This window comes from Malaya genurostris, chromosome 3 (assembly GCF_030247185.1).
Source record: "Malaya genurostris strain Urasoe2022 chromosome 3, Malgen_1.1, whole genome shotgun sequence".
NCBI lineage: Eukaryota > Metazoa > Arthropoda > Insecta > Diptera > Culicidae > Malaya > Malaya genurostris.
The window spans coordinates 291,215,796-291,243,661 of NC_080572.1; the positions used below are offsets into that span (position 1 = coordinate 291,215,796).

Below are 27,866 nucleotides of genomic sequence, written 5' to 3' on the forward strand. Positions count from 1 at the left end.
AGCATTTATTGCTGTAAGTAGTTTAAATCAATATAATTATGGAATTGCTTTCAACTGGAAAATGCTGCCATCATCTGGTTTACATATGTCGTATTCGAACGATTATGTTGCCAAAAACAAACCGTGCTAAAATCGGTCCGAGGTAAATTGTCATGAAAAAGGATGCTGTACACAGTATTTTTGGTATTTAGAAACAATTGTATGTAACAGTATAAAAAATCGTGTTTCACGTTGCTTCCAAGTATTGCTTTGTCATACAGCGCTCAACACTCCTACTGCTGGAATAGGGGGAAAAGTCGCTTATGCATTTTCCAGTTGTCGATATCTCCGTTGAAAATGGACGGATTTCAACAATCTAAGTCTTGTTGGATAGCTATTACCGTGTGGAACCATTCAATAGCGTTCTGGGTGACGGGGAGACCTTTCATTTGTGACTAGTTTGATCAAAATCGGTCCAGCCATCTCTGAGATCTCGACCTCTTAGTTGACAACACACACACACAACCACACACACACACACACACACACACACACACACACACACACACACACACACACACACACACACACACACACACACACACACACACACACACACACACACACACACACACACACACACACACACACACACACACACACACACACACACACACACACACACACACACACACACACACACACACACACACACACACACACACACACACGGGCAGTTCGTCGAGCTGAATCGATTGGTATGACATTCGGCCCTCCGGGCTCTTAAAATTTTTCTAAAGTTTGAGCGAATTCTATACCTATTTTTTATATTTATAAAAAAGGTAGAACAGGGAATCAACCTATGAACTCTATAAATCAGTGCATGTATTATTTTCATAGGAAATTTATCGAGGAGGAAAACCTTCGAAGATCGCAAAACAATCCTACATTTTTAGAAAAAGTTATTAAAGGAAAACCGACAGAAGGTCTGAACAACGGCTCATTCTATAATATATTTAACACCACTGCTGCAAGTGTTGGTAAAATGATTTTGCTTTCTTTTATTATGCTATAACGGTTAATCTGAGTTGTGTTTGTTCCTATAGGTTCTAAATTCAAGGAATAATAATATTCACAGAACATTTCCACTGCTTTGTAAAACAACTACTATTATATGTTTTATATAGCCCACTTTGTACCTGATGATATCGTGCTTAATAAGGGCACAGTTGGAATTTCAGTGCGCTATTGATATTCGTTTTCACGTAAATCTGGTTATGTCTCTGACATTACCCACCCGCATTTTTTTTTACTGTCTCATTCGTAATTGATCGTATCAAAAATAAACGAAGAGAGACGAAGCATTTTTGTCTCTTATTGAATCCAAAAAGATAATCTCGCAAATTTTTCTATTCCCGCATTGAAACCAACTGTTGAAATTTACTTTGGAGAGGATTCTTCAAAAAATCGTCATACCAAGGCTAAAAGTTTAGCTAGTAAACCTTAAGTCACATGAGCCACAAGTTTTCAAAATCACTGATATATGTGATGTGATTTTTAGAATGAAAATATCTCAGTTGGTTCATAAAGTATATGAAAAAGTGAGAGAGTGAGAGAAAACCAAAACTCCACTTGTATGAAGTTTTTGTATGGTGATGAATGTTTCGGATTATTTATTCTATTACTCCGGAAAAATATATAAACTAAATACATATATCATTTATTTCTTCGGTTTTCAAAATCAACTTACACAATGCTATCCGATGAAAACAAAATTTCCATCTATTTACTCTGTCTGGGTTAATAGAAAACTATGGATATATAAATATTTGCATTAAATTATACTTTTCTTGTTGCTACACGAATAAGGCGATATTCGCACGTACGTATTTTTTTATTGATGTAGTAAAACTGCAATTCAAACTATCATAAGTGTGTTAGAGCCATACAAAAAGAAAAAAAAACACTCTTCGGTTTGGAATCCGATTACCGAAGTACGGTAAGTGCCGAATCGAGTATGAAACAACCTTTTTTTCGAATTGTTTCTCCAGTCGCGGTCAGTGTGAATGTGTTATGTACAAAACTGCTTCGCTACAACACGCAATTCATTTTTAGGATGCGAATTCAATCGATTGAAGTATTTAATCATGTATTCAATGGCACTTGGACGTTTCTTCTTTTTTTTCTTCTATTTCATTTTCAAAAGAAAAAAAAAGTATGTATTGCTCTCAAGCAACTAGATTGTCCCGGTATCGGAATCGATCACTTGTTGTTATTGTTTTGTAATTAACTAAGATCAACAGATTGGTTCTATTTCTAAGATTTGATGAATTTCTCATCTTAATTATTATTTTTTTATTTCTGGTGTTTGTAAATATTACGTTCACTTAATATTTTCGCTTATAGCATTGTTTTTTTTTTCTTTTCTCTATTACTATCATCATATTTCATTCAGTTAATAATACTGAACATTTTCTGATTTTGTATCCTATTTCGACTGTTACAGACTAAACTATGTTCAATGTATGTTAATGTTAATCAAATGTGATTTGTGAAAGTAGAAAAAAGAACCTATTGAAAAAAAACCTACTGTAGATAACCTGTTGCAGAAACCAAGGATGAATGTATAACTGAAAAAAGTTTCGAATTGAATGCAAAATTGTACAGTTAAAATACGGCAATGAAATCCCACTATTTTATTCAAGATTGAGTTATCTGTACGGTCAACAATCCTAGACTAATAAAAGTATGTAAAAATATGTACAGGCATTGCGTAGTATACTCACTGGAACATCTATGAGACGGATTTGAATGATCTCTTTTCTCGCATTTGAAACACCGGCGCAATAGACAATTCTTACAAACATTCGTAAGATCATCTACGACCGTCAATCGATCAAACGCATTCGAACATGGAGTAATGTTTACTACGAAAATGATATATTTCTTTCTGATACTTTCTCTACCAACAGCAGCAGCAGTAGCAGCAGCAGCTGTTGTTCGTAGCCAATCGAAGGCAAAATAGCACACAGTGCACAGGTGATAGGGATTACGACGCCTCGGAGACTGACATTGGGAGGCCGTCATCAAACACAGATGTCGCCATCGAAATCGTGATCGTAGTTGAGCTTCTCGTCCGATCGGGTCAGTTTCTGGAGCGTTTTCTTCACTCGCAGTGCCGTCAGTCGAACGTTGGAGTTTGCGTGCCAGCATTCGCGCATCAGTTTGGCCATGCCATCGAGAGGCTGGAACGAAAAAAATATGAATATGAATTAGGGCAATGAACATAACTGTTTTTCCTTAATAGACTTGAGAAAACAAAACCGATGAAATTTTGCTATAGTTAGTTTATTTGACAGACTAATTAACAGTGCCTAACGATCGATTTCACCAAACACAACATCCAGCGTCCCCATGATGGCCACAATGTCAGCCAGCATGTGATGCCGGCCGAGTTTGTCCATCGCAGCCAGATGAGCAAAACCGGGAGCTTTGATTTTGCAGCGGTACGGTCGACTGGAACCATCCGACACCAGGTAGACGCCGAATTCTCCTTTAGGTGCTTCGACGGCGGTGTACGTAGTGCCAGGTGGAACCTGGTAGCCTTCGGTGAACAGTTTAAAGTGATGAATCAATGCCTCCATCGAACTCTTCATTTCCACACGAGACGGCGCGGTCAGCTTGGCGTCGTCCGTTTTGATTTCACCGGCTGGCATATAGTTTATGCACTGATCGATGATGCGCAATGACTGACGCATCTCTTCCACACGGCACAGGTAACGATCGTAACAGTCACCTTTGGTTCCGATCGGTACGTCGAAATCCATCAGATCGTAAGCATCGTAAGGCTGCGATTTGCGGAGATCCCACTTGATGCCGGAGCCCCGAAGCATTACGCCACTGAAGCCATAGTTGAGGGCATCTTCAGCCGAAATAACTCCGATATTCTGCGTACGTTGAACCCAAATCCGATTGGTCGTTAGAACATCCTCCACTTCGTCCAATCGTTCACCAAACTTAGCACAGAACTCGTAGATATCATCCAACAAACCTAACGGCATATCTATTGCGACACCGCCGGGACGAACGTAAGCGGCATGCATTCGAGCTCCGGAAACCCGCTCATAGAACTCCATCAGTTTTTCACGCTCCTCGAACAACCAGAAAAACGGTGTCATTGCACCGATATCGAGACCGTGAGTCGAAATCGACAGAATGTGATTCAACAGTCGCGTTATTTCGCCGAACAGCACGCGGATGTATTTGGCGCGCAGTGGAATATCGATGTTGAGTAACTTCTCCACCGCCAAGGCAAAACATTGCTCGTTGCACATCATGGAGACGTAGTCCAACCGGTCAAAGTACGGCAGCGCTTGTGTGTACGTCTTGTATTCGATCAGCTTTTCCGTTCCACGATGCAGCAGACCGATGTGCGGATCGGCCCGCATCACAGTTTCGCCATCCAGTTCCAGAACCATGCGCAAAACACCGTGCGCAGCTGGATGTTGTGGGCCAAAATTGATTCTTACGTTGCGTACCGTCTTCTCCACCGGAGCCATTTTGCTGTTCCATGGAGGAATCTTCCACTTGGCCGTAACTCCATGTGGGTACATTACCGCAGAATTGAACTGTTGGATAAATTCCGCATCCGGATACCAATTTCCTGCGTTGCGTGTTTGCTGGAAAACCGTTCCGTTTTTCGACCAGTAGTTGAGTTTGGGTAGTTTTGCGAAAACCCGTTGAACCGGTGTAAACTTGCAAATCCACATCTGGTCCGGACGAATTCCAACGGGGGGAAAAGTGAAGAATGTTTGGACTTTTGGATTGCACGTTTTTTCGAAATATTTTTTTTCTTTTATCGACGCCTACTTAGATTCTCCGAAAATGGCATACACTGAGGAAAAGCGATTCATAAGACAGGTTTATGAACCAAGCAGAAATCGATTTCGCATTAAGAGGTAAAGATTTTCATGAACAGTTATTTTTTTTGTTATTTTCTTAATTCTCGGTTAATTTTTCAAAAGGGCGTATAAGCAAGTGAGTTTGTTTACTTTCTTTTCTATTAATTACCAAGCGGTTTCCACGTTTATCACTCAACTCTTTGCATGAAATGATACCCGAAACTTTCGACTTTCAAACAGAATAGTAATATCGAAGAAAATCTTTTTAATCACATCATAATAATCGAAAGAGAGAGTGATTAAAGAGAAACTGTCACTTGCTTATACGCCCTAATGAAAAATCAACCGAGAATTGTTATCAACGCATGTCATAATTATTAACTTCACGCTTAGAAAAAGTTACTCAAAGTTTGAGTACTAGTTACTCATTTTCAAATGATACATGGAAACGTCAAAAATTGAGTAGTTATCATCAATGATATTGAGTAACTCCTACTCTAAATTTGAGTTTAACGCAAAATCTCGTTTTATTGTTACTATTCGCATTCGCAATAAGTCTAAAAGTTGTAATAACCATTTGTAGCAACAGGTTGTATTTTTTGTTAGTGAGACGCGTATTTCGAGGGTGAGTCGATCAACACAAACGGTGTTGTGTCTGCAAAAACCGGAATGATCAGCTTCGTGTTGTTCTTTAGAATGGAAAGGAATATGCTCAAATGTCATTAATGAGGAATAAGTGTATGATTGGTGCCTGAGCATAACACACTACTCCAAGCGACCACCACTTGATATAGTATTGAGTTCAATTATTTAACAATACAATACACTCAGAAAAGGAGCAATTTTTTTTGCAAATTTGGTATATGTGAAATAAAATTTCACACAAAATTTGAGTGATAGTTACTCTATTTTTGGTACATGTACGAATAAAGTATTACTCAGTAAATGAGTAGATTTTACCCAAATATCGTTTCCAGTGGAAGAACTCAAATTTGAGTAACTTCGGAGTTACTCTAAATTAGAGTTGTTCCACTTTTTCTGTAGATGAGTGAGATCTTACTCATTTTTGAGTAACTATTTTTAAGCGTGTTGTATTCTCACGGTGACAATTTAACTAGGAACGACGAGTTGTTAAATATGCAAAAAAATTGTGATATGACTAGTTTTCATGTTAATTTTAGGCTGAATCTAAGATCTTTCATTTGAACTTAAGATTGGGAACGTCGGTTCTGCCATTTCTAGCAAATTTTTGAGTGTATGACTATTATCTCTCGTCGTTAATCGAAAACCAGGAACCAATATAGCCGGAATCGGTTTGTATGGCAGTGGTTGAGACAAATACAAATTATAATACGGAATACTTTGACAAATTTTCAAGGACACATTTTGCATCGTGCGGTACACTGTCATGATACACTGTCAGAGTGACAATGTACTTTAACGAGTTTTCTATAAAACTAGCAACACTGAAGGGTAAGAACAAGTTCACCAACAAGTTACTGTTTATTATAGTGAAAAATAAATAAACAAACAGTTTATATCTTTTTTTTAGTTTTACAGTTTTTATCAAGATCACAAGCGAAATGTGAGTTAAACAATAATAGATATTTGTAGATTCGTGGGTGTTTGTGTTCATTTTTCATCTTTTGTGCTAGTGCCGGTGATATTTAGACTGATTGTTGCAGTTTAATACAGCAACGATAAACATAAACAAACAAGTTTGTTTTGCATCGTAGAAACTAGCATAAAGCGTTGCCAGAAACGATCTCCTTCCACATTTTCAAACTATCGCAATGAAAGGGAGTAATTTGCTAGGCTTACTTGTTCAGCCCGTGAACCAAACATTGGCGGTTCGTTTATATGGGACTTAGGGGTATTATTAGGGTAACAGAGGTATTTTGGCCACTTCATATATTTTGGCCCACCTAACAAACTTTATCGATTTTATCGATTTTAATTGATGTGAAGTAACTCATGTTACATAAATTTGAAGGTAAACACATTAAATTACCTATTGCGGAAGGGTTTTTCAAAGATATTACAACATTTGATGGATATTTATTCAAAGTGGGCCAAAATAAAATCAATCCTAAAGTGGGCCAAAATACCTCTGTTACCCTATTTGTATTTGGTTGAGATACCAATTTAGAATTTTGTTTAACATATTTTTGTGAAAGTCCTAAGTAAGGGTACACAATCTTTACCACATTTTCCACTATAATTCCGAAACCGGAGGTCGGATTCGGACCACGAGACTTTTCATTTGAGTCTAAATTTGTGGAAATCGGTCAAACCATCGCTGAGAAAAGTGAGTGAGATCAATTTTGGAATTTAAAGGGTGAATTTTTTGCCGGTATCTTTTTGGCAACACTGTGTTTGACAGATTACGCGTAAATTGTGTCTTGAGTCATTCTCAAACTTGTTCAGTTTGGTCTATAACTTAATCATGAATCGACTTACAAACATCTAACATATGGTAAATGTGCGCTGGCAAAGTTGAAGTATTTTTTATCGAAAAATTGTGTTCAGCGACGAAGATCGTTTCTGGTTGAACCTACACCCTCATTGAACATAACTCAAAATAGAGTGACACATCACTCAAATTCATAAAAAGTGCACGTACTCTAAACTTGAATTACCACCTATCTACTCATTTTTGAGTTAAGGGACGAAATTGTCAAAATTTGAGTAATTTTTACTTAATATAAGAAAAAAATATTTTGTTCAAAATTTGAGTAAGTTCAACTCAAAATTTGAGTTCCTTGCTCTCAAAACTTTCCTTCGTTATTTTCATATACAAAGTTATTCTTCTTTCTTTTGAATGCGCAAAATAGTGATTCAAAACCGTTTCCTTTTGAACGGTTTGGAGTCAAAATTGAATTATTTTGATATCCCTATGTTGGGCTTTTAACTAAGCATAAATGAAACCACAAAACATCGATGATTGACGTTGATTCATGTTTTCAAAACCGGATCTAGAAACGGCAATGGAAAACGACGTATTCTTGCATTCTTTATTTCGATAAGAATATTCGGAGAATGAAAACGCACTGAACTACAAGAAGTATTTTTTTCACTCAAATGTTTAAAAACTCAACGCTTACTCTAATATATGAATAAATGCGAGAGAACTCATGGCAATGAGTTTATTTTACTCAAATCCATACTCAAATTTTGATATACTGTTCCAGTTTATGAATTTGAGTAATCGTAACTCAAACCTTGAGTTATGTTCAAAGAGCGTGTAGAGCGAAGACAAGCCAGAAGCATTGCAAGAGCTACCAATGCATTCCAAAAAAAAGTCACAGTTTGGTGTGGATTATAGGCCGGTGGCATCATCGGGCCGTACTTCTTCGAAGGCGACGATGGGCGGAACGTTACTGTGAATGGCAAGCACTACCCGTGTGATGATCGACGATTCTTTTGCCCAAAATGGAAGAATTAGACCTTGCATTTGGTTTCAACAAGACGGTACCACATCCCACACGGCACCGGAAACAATGACCAATTTGAGAGCCACCATTGGTGAACAGTTTATCTCACGTTTTGGGCCCGTCAATTGGCCGCCTAGATCGTGTGATTGAACGGCTTTGGACTATTTCTTGTGAGGCCATTGTTAAGGTAGCGCTTCGCCGTGGTCAGGTGAAGTTCGCTGTCTATCCAGGGGTTTCACGCACTTTACCAAAAATTGCGAGAGAACAGGGAAGAAAACGGAAATTCAAAGAACATACGATTCTAGATAGTTAGTTTTTCTATCGAGTCGTATATAAATTGTGCCTGATAAACGTTTTTATCGAAAGATTTCGTGCGAGTTGTAAAAATGAATGAGTTTTTCCTTATTCTTTCCCACACTCACAATGTCAACACACAAGAAAACACTGCTTCCTGATATTTTTCGCCAAATGCATAGTGAAATCATTTATCTACAATCGTATGTTTTTGATTTTTCGTGAATCGGGTTAGTGTTGGAGAAATTTACAATTTAGGGTGAAATTTCGGCGACAAAGCAAGAGAAAGCATTGAGTTATCTCGCTTCGACCTGACCACGGCGAAGTGTTACCATAAGGCTCATGTCTACAAGAATAAATCAGCAACGATTGACGAAGTTGAAGCCAATATTTATATGTGGAATACCGGCCGATGTCGGAGAAAGACTTCACATTTTTTGTCAATTTTTTTGTTTTTTTTTTAATCAAATCCTATACCTCTTAAAAATCAGCCTTTAGTTTAATTGTACAAGTTATCAAGTATTTCCGTCTCGGTAAATATGAAATAAAACTTCAAACCCGTTGAACAACCGTAAGTAGAATTAAGCCGGGTATAAATAAATGATACAAATAGAAAATAAAACTTTGTTCTCGGTGATAGTAACTGGACTTGATTCGACGGACGATCCTGAAACGGTCGATGTTGTTCATGAACCACGTACACCAAAATCTGGTTTAACCCCCGTTCCCCCTTCGTAGACTTTCATGGACTGTTCAAGTACACCAGTTTTTGGTAGCCAGGCACATATCTGTCCCGGTATGAATTCAAGATCTGAAATACTGACTACGATTGGAAGCTTGGCACATGGAACTGCAAATCACTTGGCTTCCCAGTATACGACCGAATGCTGCATGATGAGCTTCAAATCCGCGGCTTTGATGTCGTATCACTGCAGGAACTTTGTTGGACGGGACAGAAGGTGTGGAAAAGTGGGCATCGAGTGGCTACCTTCTACCAGAGTTGTGGCACAACCAGCGTTCTAGGAACGGGATTTGTAGTGTTGGGCAAAATGCGCCAGCGCGTGGCAGCCAATCAGTGATAGAATGTGAGTATTGAAGAACAAGGGCCGTTTCTTCAATTACAGCATCATCAACGTGCACTGCCCTCATGAGACGAGACCCGATGACGAGAAGGAAGCATTCTACGTGCAGCTGGAACGAACCTACGACAGCTGTCCACGGCGGGATGTAAAACTCGTCATCGGCGACATGAATGCTCAGGTAGGCCGTGAGGCAATGTACAGGCCTGTGATCGGGCTGGAGAGCCTGCACGCGGTAACAAACGACAACGGCCAACGATGCGTGAACTTTGCAGCCCATCGAGGAATGGTAGTTCGAAGCACCTTCTTCCCCCGCAAAGATATCCACAAAGCCACCTGGAGATCACCTGATCAACATACGGAAAATCATATCGACCACGTTCTCATCGACGGGCGATTCTTCTCCGACGTCATCAATATCCGCACCTACCGCAGTGCCAATATTGATTCTGACCACTACCTTGTCGCGGTTTGTATGCGCTCAAAACTATCGACGGTACACAACACTCGTAGCACAGGAATGCCGGGACTCAATCTCGAGCAGCTACGTAGCATTCGTACTGCAGAGGAATACGCGTAACAACTGGAGCTAGTGCTACCAACGGAAGAGCAGCTTGGCGCGGCGACTCTTGAAGACGGCTGGAGGAACATAAGGTCCGCCGTAAGTGGCACTGCTACAACCGTTTTAGGTACGAGGTTATCGAATCGAGGAAATGACTGGTTTGACGGCGAATGTCAGCAGTTGGTCGAAGAGAAGAATGCAGCAAGGGCGAGGATACTGCAACACCGCACTAGAGCGAACGAGGAACGATACAGACAGGCGCGGAACAGACAGAACACGGTTTTCCGGAAGAAAAAGCGCCACCAGGAAGACCAAGATCGCGAAGCGATGGAACGCGCAAATGACACACGGAGGTTCTATGAGAAGTTGAACCGCTCACATAGAGGCTACACGCCACAGGCCGAAATATGCAGAGATACCAGTGGTAACCTTCTCACGAACGAACGTGAGGTGATCGACAGGTAAAGCACAAGATCCGGAGAACGGCACAGGAATCAATTTGGGTGCACGCTCAGCCGACGACAGATTCCCAGCACCTGATCTGTCGGAGATAAGTGAGGAGATCGGCCAGCTGAGGAACAACAAAGCCGCGGGCAATGACCAGTTACCATGCGAGCTGCTCAAACATGGAAGAGAGGCACTGGCTAGAGCGTTGCACTGGATGATTTCTAAGGTTTGGGAGGAGGAGATTCTACCGCAGGAACGGATGGATGGAGTGGTATGTCCCGTCTACAAAAAGGGCGATAAGCTAACAGATCGGCTGAAAAGTTCGTATCGTTTCTATGAGAGGGCGCCACTAGAATTAAATCCATACCATTTTCAGTTAGTACCAACCTTCAAAAGATACGTGTATAAATTTGACAGCTGTCTGATTATTAGTTTGTGAGATATTGCATTTTGAGTGAAGCTAAGTTTGTTATTGTGAAAAAAATGAAAAAAAAAGGAATTTCGTGTGTTGATGAAACACTACTTTTGATGAAAAAAAGTGCCGCCGATACCAAAAAATGGCTTTATGAGTGTTATCCAGACTCTGCACCGGGCGAAGCAACAATTCGTAAGTGGTTTGCAAAATTTCGTACTGGTCATATGAGCACCGAAGACGATGAACGCAGTGGACGTCCAAAAGAGGCTGTTACCGATGAAAACGTGAAAAAAATCCACAAAATTATTTTCAATGACCGTAAAGTGAAGTAGCTGACACCCTAAAGATATCAAAGGAACGTGTTGGACATATTATTCACGAATATTTGGATATGAGAAAGCTTTGTGCGAAATGGGTGCCGCGTGAGCTCACAAACGATCAAAAACAACAACGAATTGATGATTCTGAGCAGTGTTTGGAGCTGTTATATCGAAATAAAACCGATTTTTTTCGTCGATATATAACAATGGACGAAACATGGCTCCATCACATCACTCCGGAGTCCAATCGACAGTCAGCTGAGTGGACTGCACGCGATAAACCGAACCCAAAGCGTGGAAAGATTCGACAATAGGCCGGTAAGGTTATGGCGTCTGTATTTTGGGATTCGCATGGTATAATTTTCATCGACTACCTTGAAAAGGGAAAAACCATCAACAGTGACTATTATATAGCGTTATTAGAGCGTTTGAAGGACGAAATTAAAAAAAAAAAAAACGGCCTCATTTGAAGAAGAAAAAAGTTTTGTTTCATCAAGACAATGCACCGTGTCACAAGTCGATGAAAACCATGCTGAAATTGAACGAATTGGGATTCGAATTGCTCCCTTATCCACCGTATTCTCCAGATTTGGCCTCCAGTGACTTTTTCCTGTTCTCAGACCTCAAGAGAATGCTCGCTGGTGAAAAATTTAGAAGCAATGAAGAGGTAATCGCTGAAACTGAGGCCTATTTTGAGGCAAAGGACAAATCGTACTACAATAATGGTATCGAACAGTTAGAAAATCGCTATAATCGCTGTATCGCCTCTGATGGCAATTATGTCGAATAATAAAAACGAATTTTGGCAAAAAAAATGTGTGTTTCTATTAAACGATACGAACTTTTCAACCGAACTGTTAGACTGTTGCAATTACCGCGTAATCACATTGCTGAACGCCACCTACAAGGTACTCTCCCAAATCCTTTGCCGTCGTCTATCACCAATAGCTAAGGAATTCGTAGGGCCGTACCAAGCGGGATTTACTGGAGCCTGCGCCAGAAGTGTAATGAATACAGCGGCATACGACACAATCGATCGAGAACAGCTATGGCAGATAATGCACGAATACGGTTTCCCGGATAAACTGACGCGATTGGTCAAAGCAACGATGTATAGAGTGATGGGCTACGTCCGAGTATCTGGGACGCTCTCGAGTCCCTTCGAATCTCGGAGAGGGTTACGTCAAGGTGATGGACTTTCCTGTATCTTGTTCAATATTGCCCTGGAAGGTGTGATTCGAAGAGCGAGGATCGACACGAGTGGCACGATCTTCCGAAAGTCCGTACAACTTTTTGGCTTCGCTGACGATATTGATATTGTGACACGTAACCTTGAGAAGATGACGGAAACCTACATCGGACTGAAAGCTGAAGCTAGGCATATCGGACTGGCCATAAATGCGTCGAAAACCAAATACATGAGAGGAAGAGGCTCTAGAGAAGAAACACTACTCCTCCCAACACGAATATTGATAGACGGTGACGATATCGAGGTGGTTGACGAGTTCGTGTATTTGGGCTCACTGGTGACCGCCGATAATGACACCAGCAGAGAAATACAGAGACGTATTTTGGCAGAGAATCGTGCGTTTTTTGGACTCAGAAAAACCCTCCGATCGAGAAAAGTACGCCACCGCACGAAATTGACCATCTACAAAACGCTAATTAGACCGGTTGTTCTCTATGGCCACGAGACCTGGACTATGTTGGCAGAGGACCAACGCGCCCTCAGTGTTCTCGAAAGAAATGTACTGAGGACCATCTATGGCGGAGTGCAGATGGAGACGGCGTATGAATCACGAATTGCAACATCTGCTAGGAGAACCACCTATCGTACGGACAGCTAAAATCGGACGTCTACGGCGGGCTGGGCATGTGATAAGGATGTCGGACGACAGCCCAGTGAAAATAGTTCTTGAATCTAATCCGACTGATACAAGAAAAAGAGGAGCGCAGCGAGCAAGGTGGATCGATCACGTGGAGGGTGATCTCCGAAGCATCCGTGCCTTCAGTGGCTGGCGAAGAGCAGACATGGACCGAGTTATGTGGAGACGTATTCGTACGTACAGCAAAGGATACCTCAGGACTATAGCTGTTAGGTAAGGTAAGGTAAGCATTTCATCAAAAATATGATCAGGAATTTGGAATAATATTTTGAACTGTGTGAGATAACCACAAACAACTCAAAAATGAAGTTTTCTCAAACTTTGAAAACAGCGCGGAAAACTCTTTACTTTTGCTTGGGTTTTTCGCGCAAGCACGACGATTTTGAGGTAGTCAGGCACATATCTTCAACTGACTGAGTATAAAAGGGGAACCGTGGTCGAAAATCGACCATTTCTTTTCGTGCGTTCGATGGAAGCAGACGTCGTGGGAGTGAAATCATCAACCAGCAGCAACGGAGAGTGCACCTTCTGCGTGGTTAAAACCTCAAACGCTCAGGTCGCAACTCTCATTTGCTGTTCGGTAGTCGTAACGAGAAGTTCAAGTTTCAGATTTTAGCTCCGCAATATAGGTTTAGAATTCAGAGCCTGCGTGCTGGAACTGATTTGAGTTTCGAAATTGTAGTTCTAGAATTGAAACTGGATTCTGAGTCTGTTATTGGTCTTGAGCTCAGGATCCTATTCGGTTCTTTTTAGAACCATAATAATTCTCCTAAAGAATTATGCGGAATTTTACTTTACTGTACTCTATACAACCCATTTTGGCAGTCATGGCGAAAAATCGTCTTCAAGTTTCAGAGATTAGTTCAGAGTATGCGTGCTGAACTGGATTCTGAAAAATAATTCCGGAACTGATTTCAGTATCGAAATTGTAGTTCTAGAACTAAAATCCAACTGAATTCTGAGTCTGTTCTAAGTTCTGAATTTAGTTCTTGAACTCAGATCTAGTTTCTAATTGCAGAATTCTTCAAATCGGTTCTTTTTAGAATCATAATAATCCTTTCAAAGAATTATGCGAAATTTGTCTTAACTGTACTCTATACGGCCCATTTTCATATCACAGGTCTATTGTATCATTGATCAATCCAGCAATTTGAAGTTTCCTTTACTGAAAGATTGTAATCGGTTGCGAACGCTGTACCTACACAAACCATATCTGTATCGCACCCACGGACAACTGCCTGGTCAGCCTAGAAACAGATGAAGGAAGTCAGCGGTATCCATCGGAATTCGAACTCAACTCGTCACTCTCCATCACTAACGCTTTCATAAAAGGTTCTTTTCAGAGCCACCATTATGCTATTAAAGGGTGATTTTTTAAGAGCTTGAGAACTTTTTTAAACAATAAAACGCATAAAATTTGCAAAATCTCATCGGTTCTTTATTTTAAACGTTAGATTGGTACATGACATTTACTTTTTGAAGATAATTTCATTTAAATGTTGACCGCGGCTGCGTCTTAGGTGGTCCATTCGGAAAGTCCAATTTTGGGCAACTTTTTCGAGCATTTCGGCCGGAATAGCCCGAATTTCTTCGGAAATGTTGTCTTCCAAAGCTGGAATAGTTACTGGCTTATTTCTGTAGACTTTAGACTTGACGTAGCCCCACAAAAAATAGTCTAAAGGCGTCAAATCGCATGATCTTGGTGGCCAACTTACCGGTCCATTTCTTGAGATGAATTGTTCTCCGAAGTTTTCCCTCAAAATGGCCATAGAATCGCGAGCTGTGTGGCATGTAGCGCCATCTTGTTGAAACCACATGTCAACCAAGTTCAGTTCTTCCATTTTTGGCAACAAAAAGTTTGTTAGCATCGAACGATAGCGATCGCCATTCACTGTAACGTTGCGTCCAACAGCATCTTTGAAAAAATACGGTCCAATGATTCCACCAGCGTACAAACCACACCAAACAGTGCATTTTTCGGGATGCATGGGCAGTTCTTGAACGGCTTCTGGTTGCTCTTCACTCCAAATGCGGCAATTTTGCTTATTTACGTAGCCATTCAACCAGAAATGAGCCTCATCGCTGAACAAAATTTGTCGATAAAAAAGCGGATTTTCCGAATGGACCACCTAAGACGCAGCCGCGGTCAACATTTAAATGAAATTATCTTCAAAAAGTAAATGTCATGTACCAATCTAACGTTTAAAATAAAGAACCGATGAGATTTTGCAAATTTTATGCGTTTTATTGTTTAAAAAAGTTCTCAAGCTCTTAAAAAATCACCCTTTATAAACAACTATACTGTTTATTTCATATTTATTTGCGTCTCAGAATGTTTAATGTAACTAATCTGTAATTTAGTCTAGGCGCATCGTTTAAAATTCTGGTAATGAAAAAAGGGAAAGTTGCACAATTCAAATAACCGATCAACTACCAATTCGAATTCGGAAGTATAAATAAAGCGTGTCATATTCGTATTCACGACATCCAGTTATGTCTCTGACATTACACACCCGTACTTTTTTTACTTCGAGATCGTAATGGTCGAGCATTTGTCAGGATTCTATTTTATACGGTTAAATTTACACCACTCGGCGAAGCTCAATAACTGTCGTTGCAGAAAACCTGCATCTTCTGGGCTTCGAATGTAATAGTAGATCTTAACGTTATCAGCAAACGATTGAAGAGGACCCTCTGGAGTAAAGTTGAAGTCGTTGAAGTACAGTAAAAATATTGAAAATCCCGAGATGGCTACCCTGCGGGCGGAATTGCATAAGATATGATTGCAATCATCGAATGATGGTAGAACCGAATCCAAGTCTTCCCAATTTAGCAATTTTTATATTGTGGTTAATTATACCGAAGGCAGAGAAAAGATCAGTCAGTTAATAGAGTGTGTTTGTAAACCTTTTGATATACCATCAGTCACGTAGGACATGTAAGGCTTGAAACCACGTTGAGTATCGACCATATATTGCTTGCTGTGGTTGAAAATCGGTGTCAGAATAACCTTTTCAAACAGCTTAGGAACTGCACTAAGCGAAGTGATGCTACGGTAATTGTTCACATATTTGTCACTTTTCTTATACACTAGGAACATAAAAGAAGATTTCCATAAGTTGGGAAAAACTTATTTACAGAGTGACATCCGAAATAATCGACAAAAAAAACTGTCGGTAAACCGTCTGGGCCAGAGGAGGTAGAAACCTTCAAGCAAACGATTGTGTCCGAATAGAATCGTCGTCAATATTAATGTCAATGTTTAAAGAATAATTAAATTCAGGAACGTTAAGCGAAGTGAGTGTAATTTGTTGGTAGACTAGTGTGAATCAATCAAATTGATTGGTTGCTGGTTGATTTATTGCAATATCTTTTAATCCGTCTTCTGCTCTCTGCTCAATGAGTAGTAAAATTTCGGTTAACTTGAGGAAGGTTCTCCTTGAAACAACTAAACAATTAAACTATAAAAATAATGATTAAACAAGCAAAGCACTTACCGGATCCGACGACCATCGGTTCGGTATCGAGGGCCGGTAGTTGTCCACACAGACGACCTTGCGCATCTCCTCGAAGCTGGGATCGGACGTCACACAATCGTAGTAAGGTACCTTGTAATCCTCGGCAATACCGTTCGACAGTGTCCGTCGACAGACTTCCCAGAATATCAGTCCGATTGCGTAGATATCGGCCTTACGCAGTGACTCAAAGCATTCCAAATTGATACTATCGGAGGGAAGGTGAAACAAAAATTATCGATTTCCATACGAATAAAATAACAGTTGCGAACCTTTCGTCCAGCACCTCCGGTGCCATATATCGCTTGGTTCCGACCCGTGCCGTATTGCCCATATCGATCTTGTTCGTCGTCTGACTGTGGGTCACTGCAAGGCCAAAATCGGCTATCACACAGGTACCATTGTTGCGTACCAGAATATTTTTTGTTTTCAGGTCACGGTGAGCGATTGCTGGTTTGCCCTGCGAACAACAAACAAACAAATATAAAAATAGTAAAATTTAGAATTTCTGCGACGCTACCTCAGTTCCAAAGATCTCGGTATGCAGATGTACCAAACCGTTGGCAATCGAGAGGCAAATGTTAGCCATCTGATTGTGGCTTAAGGCAGTCCGGTTCAGATGATCAAACAGCGATCCTTGCCGGTAGTAGTGGGTGATCAACCACAGCTGGGTGCACGAATTACGGGACGTCATGTCGGAACCAATGTAGCCGAGAATATTTTCGTGCCGCAGTAGAACAGTGCTGAAATGGAGTTCGATCATAATCTTTTACCATATCGAATATTTCCAAAGTACCTGTAAATTTCGGTCTCACGCTTCCACGAATCTTCGTCACGGGAGAAGAATATTTTCACTGCCACTTTTTCACCATGCCAAACACCTTGCCACACCTCGCCGTACCTTCCTCGGCCGATGCACTCGAACAGAGACACCTGTTTGGCCAAGGTCCGTTGGATCAGCAACGGTAAACCACTGCCCGATCCGGAGGTTACCGAGTGTTGTAGGTATTCCTGGCAATAAAACCGTATCCGTTGAATTCTACTTTAATTTAACAGTTTTTTTTCTGAAGAAATTTACCCTCAAAGTACTGTCGCCAGCACTGGTAGCTCGAATTTCATCACTTGCGTAGTACGTTTCCGGATCATGTTTGCTCCTGGTAACCATCAGCCGTTTTTGATTTGTTCGCCGCCGGAGGAAACAATAGAGAAACACAAGAATGGCGACCACAGCGAATGCACTTATGAAAGTTAAGATCACTTTAACTAAGTACGAGGACGACTCCAGCTTCGTTACATCATCTAAAATAGGTATTAAAGGTTTTTTGGTTAAATGAACACAGCGTAGCTGTACGAACCGCACAACTCACTCGGATATTCGATTGGTGGCAGCGCCGGGAAGCTTCCATTGTTACAGTAATCCCCCGTACAGCACTCGATGTTGTACGTTCCGGTGGCGTGTCGCTTCTTCGGACCGCTGCTGGTCATCAGATTTTGATTGCAGTACAGCGGCAGCTGCTCGTGCATGGTCGTACATCCGCGGGAAACACTTTCGTGACCGAACTGATCGCGGATTCGTGACTTCCAACACTGGATCGCATTCTGACAAAGATGGGCATGAGCCGTCGTGTCCAGGCAGTCGGGCGGCTCGCAGCTATAGCACTTATATCTGGCCGGAGGATGAGTGAAACGATTAGTTCAATAGCTGATGAAAACACATGGAAAACAATACTCAAAAATGTAACGAACCTAACGAAAAAAATATATTTTTAGAATGTGAACATAAAAAACAGTTCACGAAAAATGTTTCACTGAACTAAAATTTCAGCAGTCAAAAAATCGCAACAAATCATTGAACAACTCAAAGGTAAAGCGAATTATGTATTGCTTCCAAAACGGCTAAATTTACCTTCGTTTCATCCGTCTTTTAGATTTCGAGTGTCTCCTTTTGGGGCAAACAATGAATTGAAGAATAAATTAGACGCAATTGTGTTATTTGGAATAAGAACTCCAATAAAATGTTTGTTACTGAATCTCTAAACAAATGCAACAAATCGATTCCACTTCTGAGTTCTTCGTCGACTCAAACAGGAAATGAATTATCATAAACATATGACGGAAATTTTACATTGATTACTAACACTGTTCCGTGCATCAAACATAACAAAACAGTTCGGCTCTCGACTTATCTTCGAAGCATCTAACTTTAATCAGCCTCCAACAGAGTTTTAGAGAAGTCAAACCTTGGTTTTAGTAGAACCTATCCTTTGCCAACAAACACCACCAAATGCGAAAGCGAAACACGGAGCGGTTACTCACCTTTGATGAGACACGATCGAGTTCTGTATTGGAAGATCGCGATTTGGATGATACGCCTCCAGGTCCATCGTTTCCTCCGTCTCGTCCAGCAGCTTCCCGTGCATGTCGGCTGGCGGTGGGAAAATCGAGTGTCAGTTAAATTTTGATTTGATTTTTGGCAAAAAATCTTGTTGAGTGCAACAATTCCATTTCGTTGTCAACACTTTCAAACGGGTAGAACATAAACAAACGAAACGACACCAGAATGATGAAAAACGACGCAAATGATTTTACTATTGCCGTTGCGATGATCATTTTTCTTCTCTTTCTCTAACACCAACATAGGAACCAAACCAAAATCGAGACTTCGACGCCTGATCGTCGCTTATTCTTTGGACTTGATCCGCACCGAGATTCCACACTGTCGCGACTTGGAGGAGTCATGTCTGGATTGAGTAGCAGTACGCATAAAGCGGAAGAAAAGAAAAATAATCTTGATATCTGACTGTATTCCTCTTTTGGTTCTACAGAACTGAGAAAGTCCCGTTTTGCTCCAATCCGACAGGGGGAAACAATACTATAACTTCATTTTCTTGATCCTCCCAATTAAACGAAAAACATTTCTTCAATTATACAAGCAAGTCAACTTTGGAGAAAAAGCTTCTTTTCCTGGTAAGACTGTTCTGTCAGCTGCAGCCATTCACTATACTGAAGGTGCATCGAATTGCATCCAGTAGGGGAAATAAAAAAAAGTGCGAAGGTGGTACACCAAATGGGATTTTGAAACTCGATTTTCTCTCAATACGATCACTTTATGCATCTGATTCGCGAATGATTTCAATTCGGTGCGTCTTCAACCATCGATTAGAACCCGAAAACATAATTACCTTGCACGTAATTAAACACTAGCAGTAAAATAAAACTGAACTTTGCAAACACCATCTTGACTTTCTTTTGCTCCTTTTTTGTAAGATTTTTCTTTCGTCGTTTCTCCGTTTGCTGTTTATTCAGCAGCAGTTGACAGCAGTGTTGTAGGTTGTTTTGTTACAGCCTGTTTTTCACCGCATTTTTACGAGGGGTGTTTCAGAAATATTCATTCTCCCCGAAATCACATGTGCAATTCGGAATGAATTTCTGAAACGAATACAAACAAACGAATTTTGATTTGAAGTTCTTTGTGAAATTCAATATAAATTAAAAGTAAATGCGGAGCTGTTTGAGTTTGCTATCAATTACAATGTAAAGCTAACGAAACTACCAACATTTCGGATAAAATGTTTTGAATTGTTGCCAACATTACGGATGAGAAGTCGTCTCTCTGGTTATAGCCACTCTTAGTCTACCTTGATTAGCATTGTCTATTCCTCCGCTCTTAGAAAAAAAAGTTCAACGGTGGTCCTTCATTGGTCCAATACGTTGGATCATTGGTGTAATGAAAGTCCGATCAATCGTTCAACGGGAGGCCAACACGGGACCTTCGTTTGCCGATTTTGAAACAGACCGTTGAACCGAATGCTATTTTTTTTGTTCAACAAACCCGGCAGACAGAGGTCCACTGTTGAGCCATATTTTATGAGTTTTTTTTAAACTAACACTACATACCTATACAATACTTCTACTTCACGTAGAATAACAACAAATCTTCTTTCTATATGAAGGTAACACCTAATTTTCACACAATTTTTGCAAGAGAAAAAACACCAACAAACGGAACAAATATTTCGTGCAGTTAGTCGTTCAACAAGCGCTCAACGACCAACAAAATAGAACGGCCTACTGAGAGGGCTAAAGACTGTACCAGAAAGTATGGACACACTTTGATTTCGCTGTAAATAATTGACAAGTGTAAGATATTAAAATTTTATTCGATATACTGATAATATTAGACTACAACAACATAGAATTATTCTCAACATTTACTACACGCAGAGAAAAATAATTAATATAGCAAATATTGTTGCTTGAAACAACAAAACTAGGTATTTGATTTTGCTCAGTGGACTGTTTCTATAAATATAAATTGTTAATACCAACAAATATTTTACTTGTGCGTTCCTGTCAATTTGTTGACAAACAATTTCATAGTAAAGTCAACTTGCAAAATCAGTTTAAAATGAACTAATTTTGGATAAAGGTAATATTTATAGTGTTTTGAATTTATAAACTTGGCAGTTGAAATAAATGATAAGATATCAACTTGAAATGATTAGTATTTCAACTTACGCTTTTGTTTGAAAAAAATATTCATTTTGTTTTGTTTTTACGAGTAAAATGATTTCTTTCGAAATAATTTGAACGCTTGTTGTTGGTACATTTTTCTTCAATTTATATATTTGTAAGGAATTTCAATTACATTTATATTCCATACATTTATAATATTTATCTACATACCACAATCAATCCAATACTACTTTTTATAGTATTCAATGATTCGGTACCCTTTCCCGGTGCCCTTCTGGTGAAGATAGAGATAACCTGCATCAAATATATGTTGTTAAGAAAGCGTGTTATTGTAGTTTCTAATATTATTAACTATCAATACTTACGCTTGGATTGATGAAAAGCCCGATGAAAAATATATAAGCAGGTAAAATTTTACTTTTGAAACGCGTAAAAAACTTTTCTGTTCATTCACGATTGAAAAAACGACTCTGGTTTATAAGAAATAGGACTGGTATGGTTCTTTTGAACAATAAACTTTGTTGTATCATTACACAAATAAGACAACAGATAAAATGAATAAATTTTGTTCTTAACATAAAGATAAAGCAGACTTGAATCAACATAGATATTGCGAATAAAATCAACTCTGCTTTTATTGATACGCAATACATTGATGAATTATTTCAACAATAAAATCAGCTGGAACAATTATTTTTTTCGTTTGGCAAGACCAAAATATTTATTCACATTGAACAGAGATCTTTGTTGATGTTGAAGGGAGAAAATGGTTTAAAACAATCATATTCTAGATTGAAATTAACATGAATCGGATTTGAAAATCTACTAACCGATTTGTTATTTTAAACAAGCTCCATTTCTCTGCGTGTACTTAGCCATTGTAGACTAGCTGGCGCACCTTCTTGCGAACGGTAAACAACTTACCGCCATTGTTGCTGTGCCGTGAGCTCTAGTAAATTTTTGTTTTTTTTTGGTTATTGAACGTTTATATTCTGTTTGGGGTCCGCTACTCGGTTGCTAATTTGGTTGGCTTCTATCTGGTTCTGGAGTGCAGTGCTTGGAGAGTGTTTTTCGATCAGTTTTTTGCAGCCGTTGGTGAATCATTGAGTGCACAATATAACTGATCATAGTCAACACATCAGTAAGACATCCAGTTCCCAGAGCTTTTACGTGACTGCAGGGCCATCTGTGTTTCAATGTCATCTGTCTCAGATCATTGCGATATGACCAATGCATGTGATCGGTGTGCCAAAACCGTCACTTCTGATGAGGATTTCATTTCGTGCTCGGGTTTTTACAATCATGTGGTCCACATGAAGTGTGCTGGATTCAACAGACCGTTCTTGAAGGTACTTTCTGAAAACCCCAATTTGTTTTGGATGTGTGATCAGTGCTGCAAATTGATGAAACTCGCTCGTTTCCGGGAGTCTATATCTTCTGTTGGATGTGCGATTTCGGCGATTTCCGAGAGGATGGAATCGGTGTGTGCTGAGCTGAAGGTCGAAATTTCGAAAAATAGCCAGCAAATATCTCGTCTTACCCGCAAAGTATCTGTTTCCACACCGGGACAAAAAAACGATAAGAGTGTTACAAACACTGATTTATCTCATCCCACTGCTAAGCGTCGTCGCGAAGACGGATACGAACTTTCTGGGCGGAAACACGTTGATAACTGCAACATTCAAACGGTTTCATCATCTCCGTTAGTGTGGATTTATTTGTCCCGGTTTCATCCTAGCGTTACCAAAGAAATGGTAGAACAGATAACTAGAGGCAGTCTCAATTGTAAAGACGAGATTAAGGTTGTACCGTTGGTGAAAAAAGGAATCGACGTCAATAGCCTGAATTTCGTTTCTTTCAAAGTCGGACTGCTCCCTAAATTTTGCGACGCTGCACTTGATCCAGATTCGTGGCCCCAAGGTGTACTTTTCCGCGAGTTTGAGGACAATCGCAACCAGAACATCTGGTGCCCGCCAATCAGTGTCCTACCGCCAACTCCCGACGATGCTACAGCCGCAGAAATGGTGCCCGGTTCTTCGCCATCGATGTCGTTGTTGCGAACACTACCTAGAATAACAAATGATTTGTGATCGTACGATGAGGAGAGTTTACTGGGACGCGATGTAGTTGCTACTGTGGAAGTTCTCGAGCCCCTCGCCACAGTCGAGCTATTCCAGCCAGCGTACTCCAGTCGTCCCGGTCCTGTGTGCGAGTGTGATGAGAGAATCATCACTTCATCACTTCATGGCAAGTATAGTTACGATGAGCCGCTTTCCAGTGTTGACCTGTTTCGCATTTCCAGTTGTCATCCTCCGGTACCTAACCTGCTGCTGTCTTGCTCTAGTGTTGAGCGTACCGCACAAATAGATGTTGCACTAGGACGCACTGAAATCTGCTTCATGGAAGTCCCTGATACGCCCTCCACAGTCGAGCCTCTGCAGCCTGCGTTCACCAGTAGTCCCGGTCCTGTGCGTGGGAGCGTGGAAGGGGTCTTCCAAACCACTCTTGACGGCAAGTATGAGCCTGGTGTGAACGCTTCCAGCACTGACCCGCTTTCCGTTTTCAGTCGTTCTTCCAATTTGTATGTTTACTACCAAAATGTAGGTGGCGTTAATACATGCATTGACGATTACCGATTGGCATGCGCGGATGATTGTTACGACATCATTGCTCTTTCGGAAACGTGGCTCAACGAAAATACGATATCCGTCCTGGGATATGGGTCAAATTATGAAGTTTTTCGTACCAATCGCAGCTCCCATAACAGTTCGAAGAGCATAGGAGGCGGAGTGCTCATCGGGATTCACCGTCGTTTAAAAGCTCAACTGGTTGAGAGCACACCGGGACGTTGTGTCGAGCAGGTGTGGGTTCGTGTTCAACTGGCTGATTTCTCGCTTTTCATTTGCGTGATTTACATTCCCCCGGATCGATGTCGTGATGTGTCGCTGATTACGGCACATATCGAGTCATTGCATGAAATTGCATCTAATCAAGCGCTGCTCATCGACGAAATTCTGGTTGTTGGAGACTTTAACTTCCCTAGTTTGAATTGGTGTGCCACTTCTGATGGATTTTTATTTGCTGATCCCGCACTTTCAGCATTTCACGCTAGCATAACTACCTTGCTCGACGGTTATAATCTCAACTTGCTGCGGCAATTCAACCACATCGTTAATGAGAATGACCGAATGCTCGACCTTTGCTTCTCCAGTAAAACCGATATCGCACCCAACATTTGCGTTGCGCCGTCTCCTCTAGTGGAATGTGTTCGACATCATCCTCCGCTACACATCGTACTCGAGACTAAACGTTTAACTCATGATAGCGCCCCCTCCAGCATCATCAGCTATAATTTTAATAGAGCCGACTATAATAGCATGACTGCCTTCCTAATGAGTATCGATTGGGATGACATTCTCGACAATGATGATGTTAACGCAGCTGTACAACCCTTCTCCAATGTACTAATCTACGCGATTGATTACTTTGTTCCGAAACGATCCGTCCGACATTCCAAACATCCGCCGTGGCTAACCGCTGAATTGAAACATCTGAAAACATCCAAAAGAGCTGCTCTGACACGATACTTCAAGTATGGAGGTTACATTTTGCTTAATAATTATATTCAGATAAATAAGTTATACAAGAAAACCGTGAAGCGCTGCCATACCAATTATTTAAAGAAGGTACAGCATAGGATAAAGTCTAACCCAAAAGCTTTCTGGAAGCACGTGAATGAGCAAAGGAAGGAATTTGGATTACCATCGTTAATGCGATTCGGTGAGCGTACCGGTTCGAGTACTCAAGAAATTTGTCAGCTCTTTTCGGAACAATTCGCTCGTGTTTTCTCTACTGAAACATTATCCCCACAGCAAATCGAACGAGCGGCAATCAACGTTCCGGTATCTGATTGCTTTTTGCACTCCATTGACATAGACGTGAATTCGGTACAGATAACTATCGCTGGATTGAAGTTTTCGAGTTCTGCAGGACCAGATGGCATACTGGCAGTTATTTTGAAGAAATGTTCGGCTGGAATAATATCACCACTTTATCGTTCATTCAGAACCTCATTAACTACAGCAGTGTTTCCGGATTTATGGAAAGCTTCGTTTATGTATCCGGTTTACAAGAAAGGCGACAAAAGCGATATGAACAACTACCGCGGTATCACTTCTCTTAGCGCAATTCCTAAATTATTCGAAAAAGTCATTCTGACTCAAATTTTTAACCATTGCAAGCAGTACATTGATGATACTCAACACGGGTTTATGCCGAAGCGTTCAACAGCTACTAACCTCGTATCTTTCACATCTTACATAACAAACGTTATGTCAGACGGGTTGCAGACGGACGTTATCTATACAGATCGCTCTTCTGCTTTCGATAAAATCAATCATGACACACAATTGCAAAATTAAATCGACTCGGCTTTGGTGCAAACGTCATTCAATGGATACAATCATATCTCAGCAGTCGACGTCTTACTATCAAAATTGATGATTGTGTTTCCGAAGAATTTGTTGCAACGTCTGGAATTCCACAGGGGAGTCATCTTGGCCCTTTGATTTTCTTACTGTACTTCAATTATGTAAAACTTTGTCTGGATGGACCACGAGTTTCTTTCGCTGATGACCTCAAGATCTATAATACCATCCGCAGCTCAGAAGATGCGGCATTCCTTCAACGGCAATTGGAAATCTTTGCGAATTGGTGCAAAACCAATCATATGATAGTGAATCCCGAGAAGTGCTCAATCATTACTTTCACAAGGAAAACCAGTCAAATTCGAATATTATCTTGAAGGATTCATGATTAGTAGATCGACATGCGTCAAAGATCTTGGTGTCTTTCTCGATGAGAAGTTATCATTCAAACAGCACATTAACTACATTGTTGCGAAAGCTTCACGCTGTTTGGGATTCATATTTAGAATGGCTAAGCACTTCAATGATATTTATTGCCGGAAGACTCTATACTGTACACTCGTTCGTTCTACTTTGGAATATTGCTCAGTAGTCTGAAACCCTCTTTACCTCAATGGAGCTCATAGAATAGAATCTATACAACGTAGATTCGTACGTTTTGTTATTCGACGATTACCTTGGAATAATCCACATCAACTGCCGAGCTATGAAAGTCGCGGATTGCTGATTGGTCTTGACACACTACAAGTACGACGAGAGCTGTCGCGTGCTTTGATGATAGCTGATATTTTAAATGATAGGATTGACTGCCCCGCTTTGCTCCGTGAGGTTAATATCAATGTTCGTCCCCGTGCTCTCCGTAACAACGCCTTTCTTCGACTACCTCTACGTCGCATCAACTATGGAACAAACGGTGCGTTATAGGCTTGCAAAGATCGTTCAATCGTGTATCATCTGGATTTGACTTCAACCTTTCATGGAAAACAATTCAAGCAAATTTTTTACTTAGTATTAGAAACTATCATTAGGACTACAATGTGTCTGTTGATTTTACAATAATAATAATAATAATAATAATAATAATAATAATAATAATAACGTTCCTCATTAAATTCCGTACAGACTTCTTGGCGACAAGTTTTGACACTTTTTTCCAATCTTTTTCGAACTGTTGAATGGTTTCGGCTGCCGAGACATGTTTCCTAAGATGTGCCTTCGTTAATGCCCAAAATTCCTCAATTGGTCGAAGTTGTGAGCAATTTGGTGGATTCATGTCTTTTGGGACGAAATTGACATTTTTGGTAGTATACCATTCTACCATTGATTTCGAGTAGTGGCAAGAAGTAAGATCTCGCCAGAAAACAACAGGATCTTTGTGCCTTCGAATTATGAGTAGAAGTCGTTTTTGTAAACATTCCTTGATGTATATTTCGCTGTTCATTAAAGCAATGGTGATGAGGGGTTTCGAAATCTTACCGCAGCTGCAAATTGCTTGCCATACCATAGCTTTCTTACCAAATTTTTCGAGTTCAATCGATGTCTCGGACTGGTTTAACACTTGCCCTTTTCGCACCGTATAATATTGTGGTCCCGGCAAGGAATCTGTAATCGAGTTTCACGTAGGTTTCGTCGTCCATGATTATGTAGTTCAAATTTCCAGCAAGAATCGTATTGTACAGCTTTCGTACCCTCGGCCTGATCGATGCTTTTTGTTTCGGACTACGTTTTGGTTGTTTCTGCTTCTTATAGGTTCGAAGATTCAAACGTTCTTTAGCACGAAGAACATTTGACTTCGAAGTGCCCACTTTTTTGGCCACATCCCGAACTGAAACCTCCTTCTTTTGCTCGAACGCCTTCAGTATACGTTTATCCAACTAAGTGTTAACAGGTCCTTTTTTCGACCCGTTTTCGGATTATCCTCAAAGATGTTATCCTCACCGAACTTCCTGATTGCATTTCGCACGACTTTTTCACTTACTTCTTCCATTTTTTCTATCTTTTTCAGTGACAGTCCGCGTTCTGTGCACCATTTGTACACAATTTTTCGACGTTGTTCTGCTGAATGTCCACGCATTTCGAAACAAACTAATGAAAACGAATAAACAATTGCACAAGTGGTTAGAGAAGATTG

At 40.4% G+C, this 27,866-nt stretch overlaps 2 protein-coding genes across 3 annotated transcripts; both read right to left on the reverse strand.

The window, feature by feature from the left end:
* Positions 1-1,678: 1,678 nt before the first annotated feature.
* LOC131435483 (activin receptor type-1) lies at positions 1,679-20,141 on the reverse strand. 2 transcript variants are annotated; one of them, XM_058603411.1, is made up of 10 exons: positions 20,015-20,141; positions 19,149-19,257; positions 18,739-18,774; positions 18,200-18,498; positions 17,911-18,131; positions 17,629-17,843; positions 17,353-17,575; positions 17,105-17,292; positions 16,815-17,040; positions 1,679-3,224 (listed from the first exon to the last, which is right to left on the reverse strand). In XM_058603411.1, the coding sequence occupies exons 1-10, from the start codon at positions 20,067-20,069 to the stop codon at positions 3,066-3,068; spliced, it is 1,731 nt and encodes a 576-aa protein (XP_058459394.1). In that variant the 5' UTR covers positions 20,070-20,141; the 3' UTR covers positions 1,679-3,065. The 2 variants fall into 2 exon arrangements, with proteins under 2 accessions (XP_058459394.1, XP_058459395.1); XM_058603412.1 differs by lacking the exon at positions 18,739-18,774.
* LOC131435485 (NADH-ubiquinone oxidoreductase 49 kDa subunit-like) lies at positions 3,231-14,711 on the reverse strand. The gene has a single exon (XM_058603413.1). It carries the CDS (start codon positions 4,746-4,748, stop codon positions 3,354-3,356), a length of 1,395 nt encoding a protein of 464 aa, XP_058459396.1. The 5' UTR covers positions 4,749-14,711; the 3' UTR covers positions 3,231-3,353.
* Positions 20,142-27,866: the final 7,725 nt, after the last annotated feature.